At 53.7% G+C, this 12,769-nt stretch overlaps 1 protein-coding gene across 1 annotated transcript; it reads right to left on the bottom strand.

Moving 5' to 3' along the window:
* Positions 1 to 1,076: 1,076 nt before the first annotated feature.
* On the bottom strand, positions 1,077 to 11,122 carry MPV17 (mitochondrial inner membrane protein MPV17). Its single transcript, XM_029938082.1, has 9 exons — positions 11,055 to 11,122; positions 10,493 to 10,567; positions 4,112 to 4,227; positions 3,798 to 3,890; positions 3,609 to 3,704; positions 3,315 to 3,347; positions 3,008 to 3,060; positions 1,907 to 2,002; positions 1,077 to 1,433 (listed from the first exon to the last, which is right to left on the bottom strand). The coding sequence occupies exons 2-8, from the start codon at positions 10,560 to 10,562 to the stop codon at positions 1,933 to 1,935; spliced, it is 531 nt and encodes a 176-aa protein (XP_029793942.1). The 5' UTR covers positions 10,563 to 10,567; positions 11,055 to 11,122; the 3' UTR covers positions 1,077 to 1,433; positions 1,907 to 1,932.
* Positions 11,123 to 12,769: the final 1,647 nt, after the last annotated feature.

The raw sequence follows: 12,769 nt of genomic DNA, 5'->3' as shown, positions 1-12,769 counted from the left end.
GCGGGCATGCAGCTCCCTCGCCGCGCCCCTGCGGCCGCCGCCCGTGCCCACGGCCTTCCCTCCAGCCCCAGCCGCAGCCCAGCCCAGCGCCACTCCGTCCCCCTGGGCGAATCGCGGTGGGCGAGCCGCGCGACGAGTCCGGGCGGATGCTCCTCCGAGCCACTTACAGGTTACGGAGAGCGTCTGCACGCTGCAGGACGGCGCTCCAGTCTCTTTCCCCCGCGCGGGCTGAGGGCGCCTCGGGGACCACGGGGTCTGTCCCGGGACCGCCGCCAGCCTTATATAGCTCCAGGACAGCTCCGACTGACGTCAGCGAGGAACATGCACTGATTGTAGAAGCAATGACGGCCGCAGCCTGGAGTCCAGCCGCTTGCGAGACCCGGAGGGGCGCACCTAGGAACCCTGGACTCCGACTCCGTCCGGGGCGCCAGTGCGGGAAGTGGTCCCAGACTTGGGAGAGCGAGGAGCCGGCTGGGGCTTAACAATTGCGCTGGGAGCCACGAGGGAGTCCTTTCCCTGCTTACAACGGCCGGAGGGGACCCGGGCGATCCCCAATCAGAGCAGTCAGGTAGCCAGTCTTCTGTGGCACACAAGAGGGTTGAACCGCAGGGCAGGGCTGTCGGTGGCGCCCACCCAGCCGTTTGCCTCAAGAAGGGGCCGGAGGCGCTGGGAGGTCGTGCGGCTGACCTAGTCACCAGCCCCACTAGCAGTGTGGCAAACTAGGACAATCAGGGGCGCAGCTGGCTCCCAGCTAGGACTCTGTCACCACCTGAGGCAGCAAGGCGCCCCCCACCTGCCAGGACTCTTGACCTTTTTCCAGCCTGTGGTCTAAATTCTAGGGCAGTCTGGCTGAGGCACCATTAAAATGAGGGTCTCTGGCCTCTGGGTGCTTTCAGACCACAAAAGGCAGGTCCAACTATTTCTGAGTTTGTCCCAAAGTGGTATTTTAGCCATGTTAGTTTTTCTTCCAGGAATCACAACCACAGTATTACTATACCTTCGGCCTCCAGTTACAATCACTTAGGAGGTAAGGGAACCTGTCTAAGTTTCTTCACACAAAAATAGTACCAACTGGGTGTCTTATAAACAAACATTTATTTGTCACAGTTCTAGAAGCTGGGAGGTCCAAGCTGACGGCGCTGATTCTCTAGTGAGAACCCACTTGCTGACCTGCATAGAGAGCACCTTCTCACTGTGTCCTCACATGGTGGAGGGGTGAGGCTCTTTGGGGCTGCTCTAGAAGGGCATTCACCCCTAATCAGCTCCCAAAGGCCCTACCACCTAATGCCATCACTTCGGGCATTAGGTTTTTAGCATGATTTTTGGAAGGGATCCAAACATTCATCTACAGACTGTGGGTTCAAGTGTCCACTCTGCCACTGGTTAGTGGTGCGGCCAGGTCACCTCACTTCTATGGACTTCGGTGTGCTCATCTGTCAAAAAAAAGATCAGGGTTGGTGTCTCTAGACTTCTTTCCAGCTATAGAAATTCTTACTGCCCCACAGGTTTCTGCTGTGTCTAACTCACCGCTTTTGCAGGTTTCAGACTACAGATTTAATAACGTACTTCCGGAGGCACCCTATAAAGGGCCTGGGGCCCCCAAAGAGCTGGAGCTACAGTATGGCTGGGAAGGTTAGAGGACAGATGTGTCTATGAAGAATGGGCATTGAGTGGCACTTCTGGGATATGAGTGTGAACTAAGGTTGACAAGACCACACAATACGACAAACGTTTATAGAGCACCTACTATGTGGTAGTCATAGAAGACCAATATACAGGTTTTCATGATTTCAGGAAGAGTCAGGCACCAAGCCCGTTAAGTTCTGAGTGCCACAGAGCCCCGGGAAAGCTGGCGTGCCCACTTTGAGGAGGCTGACCCTGGTGGCTCCAGGGCCAAGCGGCTCACCACCAGTGCAGGCAACGGAGCGAGGCCTAGAGCCGGTGAGCCTTCCAGGACAGGTAGGAATTCCAGATAACAGCAACGCACTGGACCACAGCCAATCTACGGAACAGGAGCAGTGTCGTGAGGACGATGAAGAACGAGGAGCAAACGAGGGGGGAGAGCTGGGAAAGTGCAACAGAAAAGGAGGGCTTGTCTCTGAGAACGTCCACAGTCAGGTCTCCTTTCTTCAGCCCTGGAGGGACATGGGGCTCAGACCCGAGGACAAGCAGGCCGGCTTCTGGTGCCGCCCCAGAGCTGTCTCGTGGACGGAGTCTCACAGTTGAACACCCTCACCTTGCCCCATGTGGCTCCTGTTCCCTCCTGTCCAGGCTCCTGCTGACCACACACATCTGCCTTCCACCAGATGAGATTTTATCTTCCAAAAACGCACTGCCTGCCATGTAAAGTGGCACCTCCTCCACTTTATTGTAAATGGACTTTTCTCTAGTTTCAAAGAGTGTTGCAAAGACCCGAATGTTGAGGATCTGCTCCCCAAGTCTTCCTTTAAGCTATGCTATTCATGTAAATGTCGACTCTGTCCTCTCTGAAGAGTTCCATGTTTTCCCTGTTCCCCAAACCCCTTTGCCCCCAATAGCTTCACCTACTCATCTTGACTTCCACTGTATTTTTACGTGGTTTCAGCAACTACCTTTATTATTAGGGTAAAATAATACTTCACAGTGGACTAACCTGGTCAGGGTCCTACTTGGCTCTTCTGTCCACCTTTCTGTCTAACCTAGTCTGTTGCCTACCACCCCTCCCACACCCACCCCCACACTGCCAGGCACTGTCCCTGCAGATATAGGAGCTCAGGTGGGATGGAGACAGGGCTGTGAAGCAGGAGCTCCTTCGGGAAGATGAAAGAAGGTCAGTGGGCAGGTGCTGGCACAGGCTCTATAATGGGTAAGAGGTTCTGAATAAAATGCTGGAGTGTGTGAGGCGCTCTGGCTAGGGCAGTGTTCTGGGAGGGTCTAAAGTAATTCGAGGTTGAAATGAGAATCACCTTATATTAAGCTGTTTGTCATTTGCTTCTTCCCTGAAGGGTGGGGGAAGGACCTGTCTTACCTGTAATGAAGGGGGACCAGGTAGAAGTTGGCTAACTGCACAGCGGGCCAGAGCTAGAAGAGAACGGAGGTAAAGGTTGGGGGGCTGGCTCCATCACCGAAGCCCCGGACTCATGCCTGGTCTCGCTCCCACTTCTGCAGACAAGAACAAGATGAGCAGCTGCCTGAGCGCTTCCCTGGGTACGATGCCCGCACTGGGAATGAGGGAGTCATCCCAGCGGAGGGATCCCTAGGTCAGGAGGACCCCCATTCCTGGGCACATCTGGACTCAAGAAAGCAGAACGGGCAGCGGCAGTGTCATCGCTTACATAGTAGTTGGTGACGAGGGCATCAGGATAGTCCTGAGGAGACAAAGAAGGAACACATGGACACTTGTATGCACTTCCAAGCAGCCCCCACCTCCTGGTCTGCATATCACACCCACCACAGACTTCTGCTCAAAGACCACACTCCTGCACCACCCCCCTCAGCTCTCTTCTCCAGAGCCCGGGACTCTGCCTGGACTTGCACCTGGCTTGTCCCCATGAAGCCTGCCTCATTCCCCTGGGACCACCAGGCTGCCAGCCAGAGACCAGAGACAGCCCCACACCTGCCCAGCTCACCCGCCGTAGCTTGGCCCAGTTGTCCTGGGCTGACAGTCCGTTGAGTGCTCCCACCAGTGGGAGGAAACAGCCTAGAAAACAAGGGGCAAAGCCCCCCTAGGGGAGAGAAATCAGAGCTCTGTGAGCGTCTCACCTCCACCCCCCACCCCCCACAGCCCAGCTCGCCCTTCCTGAGCCCCTTCGGCTCACCTGATCCAACAGCATCTTCTTTAGTGCATCTACCTTGGTGGTGCCAGGGATGAGCCAGTCCAAAGCCCTGTACCAGCCTCCCACTACAGGGCCCTGAAAGCAAACCCGGCGAGGAGACAGGGTGTGCAGTGAGGGGAGCACTTGGCTTTTGCATCCCAAAGCTCCTCTCTCAAGGATTAGAAACCAAACCTCAGCAGAAGCACACACTCAAAGGTTGGCTCAGGTGTGAGAGAGGTGAAGGGGAACTAAAGAATGACACGGAACTAAGGTCACCGTCTGATCCTCCAAGCAGCCCGGCTGTGGGCAGGACTTACCACAAAGCCACAACCCAGAGAGACCATGGTCAGGGTCCGGCCAGTCTGGTGTTCCTGCAGACCTCGCCTCTCCACCAGCTGCTGTGAGATAATGTCACCCAGGCCCATCAGGGATCCTGTGCAGGGTACACAGGTGTTGTCAGGACACTCCTGGACATGGGCTGCCATTCCAGGTAGGGAATCGAGTCCCTGAATGAGACTCTGACACTCTGAGCCCAAGAGACTAATTCTGGGGCAAAGAGCCAGTCCTTTACTGCTGCTTCGAAACTCTCCTCTCCCAAGGATGGTGACACCTCCCCTGTGTCCGTTAGAAATGGGGAGGAGCAGCCTTGCTCAGGCCAGGGCCCGTGGGCTCTGGAAAGTCCCAGTCAGAGACTGCAGCTAGAGGAAGGAGAATCTACGGTGCTGGGGCTGAGAACCATGGACTAACAGAATTGGAAAGGCCTTCTCGATAATTCCATCCAAAGTCCTGCTTTTCAAGGCATGGAAATGAAGGCCTGGGACCTCGTGTAACCAGCAAGGGGCAGAACCAAGGCAAGAACCAGGTGTCTTGATTCCCTAGACAGTGATTTTTCCAGGACACTGCACTATGAAGAGATCATGTGCAGAATGGTTAGGAACCCTGGTTTCCCCCCCAGTCCAAGGCAAGACCCTGGACAAGGTCTTTCACCTTGGTCTTGGGATCTCTACTTATGGAGAACAGCAAGAATAATTCTTTTTCTAAAACACAAGTGTTTAACACTCAGGTAAACGCAGACTCCCCCACTCACAGCCTCAGACTGAGCTAACAATAGATATGATGGCCATTTCTCCCCCAGGTCCCCTTCCGGTACTCACGCAGACACCCCGCTCCAAGCGGCCTTCGTCAGACACCCACACCCAGAAATCAAGACAGAAACCGTCACTGTTTACAGAGCCCCCGTCAGTGATGGTGGCGTGATAGTTCCTAGCGAACACACACATATAGGGGCACTTGGGAGTGACTGGATGACCCTCGGCTCGCCCGTCCATCTCACTGAGTAATGAGAGCCCCCCTCCAGCCCCACAGTCACCGCTGTCCCTTTGCCCTCAATCAGCACTGGGCAAACACATCCTTTAACCCTATTCCTTGCTCCAGAGCTGGCTCTGACGTCCGCACTGGCTGCACCCTCACTGCTCTTCCCCTGCACCCTCTGCAAAGCCCTACCCCTGAGCAGCCTCGTCAGAGGCAGCCTGGGAAGGCCGAGGGCTGGGGCTGTGACCCACTCCCCCACCCCCCAAGCGGGACCTAGGCTCTTGGCACTCCAGGGCCTGTGGAGCAGTCCTGGGACCCCCGGTGTGAACATCAAAGCAACCTCTCCCTGAAACTTTCAAAGTGGTGGAGGTTCTTTCTGGAACATGGCTAGCCACAACCTCCAGAGGGCAAGGACAGAATCCTAGACATCTCTGTTCTCTTATCCCCCGCCCCACCTAACCAACAGGCCCACCCTGGGAAAGGCATGAAGAACCCCAAGTGTGAGTGCTCCCCCAAGTAGCCTGCAGGACTACGTGTCAGGCTCAAGGTGTGAGGACTGAAGCCTTGCTCCCTGCTCCACGCGGTTAGCACTCATCTCCCCACCCCCTCGCTGCTCATGCCACCCAGGGAGGGGCCGCTGCTGTGACCATGCAGAAAGGGATGGGGAGCCCAAGAAGTCCCGGAGAGCCTGGGACAGAAGGCAGTCACCTCTTAACTGAAGAGACTAACAGTCTGACGTTCTACTTGGGCAAGATGTTTAATTTACAAACGGCTGTCACACATTCAGTCCTCAGGTCTGGGAGGTGGTGTCACACCTCCATTTACGGGCTTTGAGAGCTGAGGTGACCTGGTCAGGAGTGGAGTTGGGACTGAACCCAGGCCTTCTCTCAGGGAGGAACAGGAGCCCAGGAAGTCCCGGCAAGTGCTGAGACTTGGGCTCAAGAGGCCCAAGACTTGGCCAAGAGGCCCCTGTGGCTGCTAATCATGGGGAGGTTCCTGCCCAAACAAGGCCCCAAAGGCCGCACATCAAAGATACTTCCTAGACTAATGCACTTCCTTTCTGTCTTTTACTCCCCAGGAGATGACCCTTTCTGTTCCTCATCCCCTTGCAGGGAGGGCAAGCAGCAATATTCCTGGGTCACAACAGTCACAAAGAGATGAAGGTGTGGGTTTCATTCTTTACAGCTTGCCAACAGTCACCCAACATGCTAAAGGCAGAGCAGGGATGAAAACCACAGTCCTGGGAGCCAGCAGCCTTTGAGAAAGACGATTCCAGGCCCCCAGGGGATGCTCATGAAGCCTGAGGGACTCCGAGTGGAAGGGCAGCAGCAGAGGCAGTGGGCATGTAGCTCTGTAGCCCCTGCCAGCGCTGTCCATTTCAGACAAAACCGAGCCCGGCAGGTCCTCCTCTGCTTACAGATCAGCAGGACCCCGGGCCTGCAGCAACTCCAGGGTCCAAGGCTTTGGTCTGAGCACAGAATGAGGCCTGATCTTCCGGCCAAGTGAATTTGAGCAAGAAGAGCTGACATTCAGAGTCCTCATTCAACCTTCCCCAATGCCAGGGCCCAAACAGGCCTCAACCAAGTTCTGGGAGGCCTCCTGGACATCTTTGGTTGATCTAGATCTTTCCGTGCTCTGGCTCCCCTTTCCTTGGATTTGTTTCCAGAGGGTTGGAGCTAGAGGCCTGCAGAGACATAAAGCCCGAGCCCTGATGGGCCAGGGTGAGGGGCTGCCGGGCAGTGATGCCCCAATGCCAGGCTGGGCGTAGAGCCCAGCAGGCAGACGTTGGCGCAGGTGTGACATCATGCCCCTGGGTAGGTGCCAGTTCTCATGCCGTCATTCACCACCGGATTCAGCAGAATGAGGGGGTTGGGGAGAGGTGGCCTCTGAGCACAGATCTTTTTGGGACCACCCCCTGCCCACTATGGAAAAGCCCCAACTTCTACACCCTCTTCCTAATTCCCTACTTCCCCCATTGTGTTCCTTTTGTGTATGGAGTCTTAGATGCAAGAAAATCAAGTGCTAATGGAAGATGAGAAGGCTGAGGAGAGGCAGCTGGAGTGAGGAGCAGGAAAGGCCGTCCTTGAGTGCAGGATGCCTGGGGCAGCAGGGAGACCTACTGTAGCCTTGCTCCTACCCCAGAGGCCTCCCACCACCAAATAGCTGCCTGGGCCAGGGGCTTGGTCTGATGGAGCCCAGAGGCAACTGAAGCCTAGCAGAGAGAGGGGAGAGGGTGTCCTCTGGAACAGGGCTGAAAGCTCTCCCCACGCCTGGTCCGAGGCCATCCTGCTGCTAGAAAGTGAGACAAAACTGAGGGCTCTGCAGCCTTGTCAGGTACCAGAGCCCAGAGCAGCTGGGGCTCCATGCAGCTTTCTAAGGCCCGAGTGCGGGGCAGTGCATTGGGAAGCGCCCTATGTTCCAAGGCCAGCTCTACCACCGACTGTGGGGACCTCAGTGCACACACACACACACACACACCCGCCCCCTGCAGCAGTGTCCTGCTCCGTGGTATCAGGGGCTGGACTGGCTGCCCCAAGGCCTTTGGAGCCCTCACATCCTGCTGGAATCCAGACTCCAGGGAAACCATGTCTAGAAGCTCAGCTGCCTCCATGGCAGGACTAGAGTGGCCGGAAATGAATGGAGCTGGGCCCTGGGCCCACTGGATACTCGAAGAGCCCTCCAGAAAGGACAGGAAAAGGCTAGCTCAGAATCTGCGGGACACACTTCCCAGGCTGCTCTCTTCATGACTCTGGCTTGGCCAGCGCTGGGAGTATCAGACACTTCTTTTGAACCATTTCAGATCTTGATTCACTTATCCCTTACTCCGGCCACTACTGCGGCTCCACCTGACTGATCCTGCCTCACATCTAGCTCATATCTGGGGCCGCACAGCTGACGCTTTACCTGGGACCATGCACATGTGACCCGGGAGCGCACATGTGTTGACATCCTATGAAGCTTTGACCAATGTGGGATGAGAGCTGGTGGGTAAAGGCTTCTTTTCCCCAGAAAAGATTCTTCTCCCACAGAGTCCTGAGAGGCATTTCAAAGAGCTGCTCAGTCCATTTTAAGGGATAAGTAGCCACTCGCCCTAAGCGGTATGCAATTTGATCTTCTTTGTACTGGCTCTGCCTCCTCCCCGACAGGATTAGGTCCTACTCCCTTACAAAGCACGTGCATCAAAGCCCCAGGCTCTGCTGTTTGGAGAAGCAAGGGTAAAAGAGTCACCCATGCTTAAATCTGAGGCAAATGGAACAAACTCAGCTGAAAAAAACACTCTAAAAAGAACAGCTTGTCATTTGGGGTTGACAACGTTCATGGCAAGGGTCAAGTCCAGGAGCCTTTATGTCTATTGAACTTTTTTTTTTTTTTCCAAATTTCTAAAGCCTTTTCACAGAGATAATCTCTACATGGACTTTGTGAGGTCATATCACTACTCGATTCCTGAATGAGGAAACTGAGGCTCCAAGGGGCTTACTGACTGACTTGTCCTGGTTCATGCAGCTACTGAGTGCTACAGCTCTGAGATTCAAAACCTGGTCCTGGGGCGCCTGGGTGGCTCTGTCAGTTAAGCATCTGACTTCGGCTCAGGTCATGATCTCACGGTTTGTGGGTTCGAGCCCCAAGTTGGGCTCTGTGCTGACAGCTCAGAGCCTGGAGCCTGGTTCAGATTCCGTGTCTCCCTCTCTCTCTGCCCCTCCCCTGTTCACGTTCTGTCTCCTTCTCAAAAATAAACATTACAAAAATAAAAATAATTTTAAAAAACCCAAAAACAAAACCTGGTCTTCTAAGTCCAAGTCTGAAATCTCTCTTCCGTTTTCCATTGTGATTTGCTATCCCATGGGACCTTAGGAAGCACTGTGCAAGAATCTAAAAACAGCTCGATGAGCTAAACCCATCGCCTCCCTTTATTTGTAGTTTGATCCAAACATTACCAGCAGGCTGCCTACAAGGTGCTTCAGGGCTGCGCAGAGACGGTGCAGGTATGGAGCTGCACGCCCACACGGAGACACAGGGCTTCAGCACCCCGGTTCAGTCACATATATGCCTTTGGGCCCCTCTGAACTCTAGCTCCTCCCCTTGTCAACTGCACATCCCTTGGGAAGGGAAACACAGGGACTATCCCTCCCTCTCTATTCTTGATGGCCACGAGGGGGAACCTTCCTTCCGGCCGTTCAGGGCCCTGAGGGAGTCTGCGGCTGGCAAAGGGCCCAGGGTGTCAGTCCTCATCACAGCCACACGGTCCAGCATGAGTCACCACGCGCGCAACCAGGTGAGTCATGCAGGCTGACGGACACTCTGAGGACAGGACATGGGGTGGCTGGGCACGGAGGCTGGAGAGGGGCCCGGGGAGGGGCAAAGAGTCCAACTCTTGGCCAGTCACCCAGTGAAGTTTCTAGTGCTGCTGTGGGGCTGGTCCAGTAACAAGACTGCTGTTCCCCCCTGGCTTTCTTAGCCTGCCACTCCTCTCGACAGTCTTCGTCTCGGAAGCCCATAGCACTCACTAGAACCCTGGTTCCTTCCTGCGTTGCCTCAACAGTCATCGACCGTCTAGTCCTCCCTCCTATAAATCTTACTTATCTCTGTGTCATCTCTGGATTTCTTAGCTAATGTGCAAAATAAAGATGGCAACAAATGCAGGTTAGGTCACTGGGTTACCTTTGTGAGGTTGCTATCCAATCCCTGGATTTGGAGGACACATAAATCCTTGATTAGTTTATGGCTTGGGGATACCTAAATAGGTAGTAAAACTATAAGAAAAGCAAAAGAGCTGTGGAAACAAAACTCATGAGAGTAGTCATCTCCTGACTATAGGAGCCAAGTTAGGGATGGTGCTCAAGGGGTCTCGAGCTGGGTACTGACACACAAGTAATCAGTTTTAATACTATTTAAACTGTACATACCTGTCTTAACCATTCTTTTGTATGTTAAGATATATTTTACCAAAAAAAAAATGAAGAAAATAATCTGAGTTAAAAGTCCTGATCCCAGCACTTATTAGATGATTTAATGTGGACTCAGATCTTTGTGGGACCCTCTGAGATAATGTGTGTGGAAAGTGTTTTGCACACTGTAAGATGTTAGAGGAGAACTTACTATTGTGAAGTTTTCTAAGTTAAGGCCTTCTGGGGCAATGCCTTTTTCCCAAAGGGATGCCTCTTCAGCTTTTTGAGGACTCTCAGATCCTACTTTACAGCCAGGCACACCTTTTCCTTACGAATAGCCTTAGGGATCCACCTTCCCAAGACTGAGGACAACCTGGGATGAGAGACTGCCAACCCTTCAAGGGGTCTGAATAGAAGCAAAAACCGAGGGAGGCGTGGTGGGGTGAGTTTTTGGCCTCTCAAACCAGCCTGCTTTGGTCCCACTCAGATCTATTCACTCACCAGCTGTCAGGACCTGTACTTTCCATGGGTGAACAGCCAGGGCTCGCTGGTATGCCCGCCAGAGTGCCATGATTCCTGTCAAGAGGACGGGGGGGGGGGGTCACACCCATTGCCCCTCCCCACAATTAAAGAGACGCTTGACTTTCCGTTGTGCCCACTTCTTCTCCCCATCCCGCTGCTAATATGTCCTAGTGGGGCAAGGGACTCAGGAGGGATGCTTCCTGGACAACTTCCGGTCACAGGGATCGCCTTAGACAATCAGATAAGAGAGGAAGGCTGTAAGAGGCTACGAAATCTCCGTGGCAGCCAGCCCCCCATCCCCAGCCCTGGAGCAAGGCCATCCGGGGGACTTCCTTCCGTACACGTAAGGACAGTTTGCTCAGGCTTTCACCCACAGCCTGGTCGGTCCCCAGAGTCACTCTTAGTTGGAACCAGCCCGCATCCTTCCGGAGTCCAACCGGAAATAGAGACTATCATTCCCTGGCCTGAAAGGGTCACATGTGCTTCAGACGCTCTCGGAATGCGACTCTGAGCCCGGGAAGGAGGATCACCAGCCACTCACCTGCGCTCGCCAGCCCCTCCCGCGTGACCCGACAGGTGGCGGGACTTCCGATGCAAGCCCCGCCCTTCCGCCCGGCTGCCCTCTCGGCTTAACCCGGCCCCCGGGGCTGGAGTGGGAGTGGACTGAGCCACAAATACCCGTGGAGAAAGGCTCCGCTCTCAGCCTGTGAGCAAACCCTTTTACAAGTGTGCGCCGGGTCTCGGTGGCCCCGCCTGCCATGCTTCCCACCTGACCTCTACCTCCTCCTGCACCCCTCTCCGTCTAGCCCCGGCTTCTCAACTTGGATAGACCCTCACTGCCCCCGCGTCCCGGAACTGGCCAGGGTGCTGACACCTCCTCAGTCTCGGAATCAGTTTGGAAATTAAGACGTCATTAAGCGCGCGTATTATTTTCCCAGTGTCCTTGGGTTCATCACTCGCCTTGATTGTGAGCTCCTGAATGGGTGAAACCGAGTCTTGTTCGTATTTGTCATCCTCTTAGCACCTAGTTCAGTCTTTGTCCACATCGGGCCTTTAGAAATGCTGCGTAGGGGCACCTGGGTGGCTCAGTCCTTTGGGTGTAGAACTTCGGCTCAGGTCGTAACCTCACGGTTGGTAAGTTCGAGCCCTGCATGGGGATCTCTGCTGTCAGCGCGAAGCTCTCTTCTGGTCATCTGTCCCCCACTCTCTCTCTGCCCCTCCCCCACCTATGCTCTCTCTCAAAGGAGAGAAAGAAAGGGAGGAAGGGAGGGAGGAAGGAAGGAAGGAAGGAAGGGAGGGAGGAAGGAAGGAAGGAAGGAAGGAAGGAAGGAAGGAAGGAAGGAAGGAAGGAAGGAAAGAAGGAAAGAAGGAAAGAAAAGAAAAGAACCTTAGAAGGTCCTAGTACTGGCTTCATACCTAATGGTCTCTGTAGCCTTGGTCAGTACTAGACTTGAAATTAAGGTTCCTCATCTGTTGAACTGTTTTTCAAACCGGGCTCCTCAGTTTTAGGATTTTATGAGATGTTTTGGGAGGGTATCACTCACTACAGGTTCTTCATAACCTCAGTTTTTAAAATATATTTCTAGAAAAAGCCACTTTTAAACAAAGGGGTCCACAACCAATTGTTTGGAAATCAGTAGATTAGTTGGTTTCTTAATCCCTTTCCAGCTCTAACATCCTAAAATTTTGTGAATGCAGTGAAGCATCCTTTCTAGGGTGGTGGAAACTACGACCAGGTCCCTGGCAGTACATTTGTCAGGTTGGCAGCCTTTAACCAAATCCGGGGAGCCCACACTTCAGGAAGCAGCCATGCAGGACTCTTTCAGACTATCTGGCTAGCTCTAGCCCCAGTTTACTCAACAGGGAGAATCCTGTCACAGCTACTGGAGAAACACAATGAAGAAGTAAGATAATTCGATGTCACATTTAACCAAAGGCTCCTACATGCAAAACACCATGCTAGAGTGGATTTACACTAGTAAATGTAATAGACCAAATGAGGGAGGTTGGAAAGAACAATTGTCCTCTGAAGTCAGACTGTTCAAATCCCAGCACCACTGCTTAGTAAAGTGACCTTATTCAGACTGCTTAAACTCTGAAGAACATCAAGTAAAAACGGGGCAATTCCTACCTCACATGCTTCGGTAACATATGCAAAATACCTGAAATAGATCCAGTGTTTGCTTAATAAACACTTGTTTATCCTTTTTTCTTCCTTCCCTCTTGAGAACACGTGGGAGGGAGAATGTTTACAGA

Source organism: Suricata suricatta, chromosome 4 (assembly GCF_006229205.1).
Source record: "Suricata suricatta isolate VVHF042 chromosome 4, meerkat_22Aug2017_6uvM2_HiC, whole genome shotgun sequence".
NCBI lineage: Eukaryota > Metazoa > Chordata > Mammalia > Carnivora > Herpestidae > Suricata > Suricata suricatta.
Note: the sequence above shows the minus strand (reverse complement) of the source record. Positions and strands in the feature narration are given on the sequence as shown.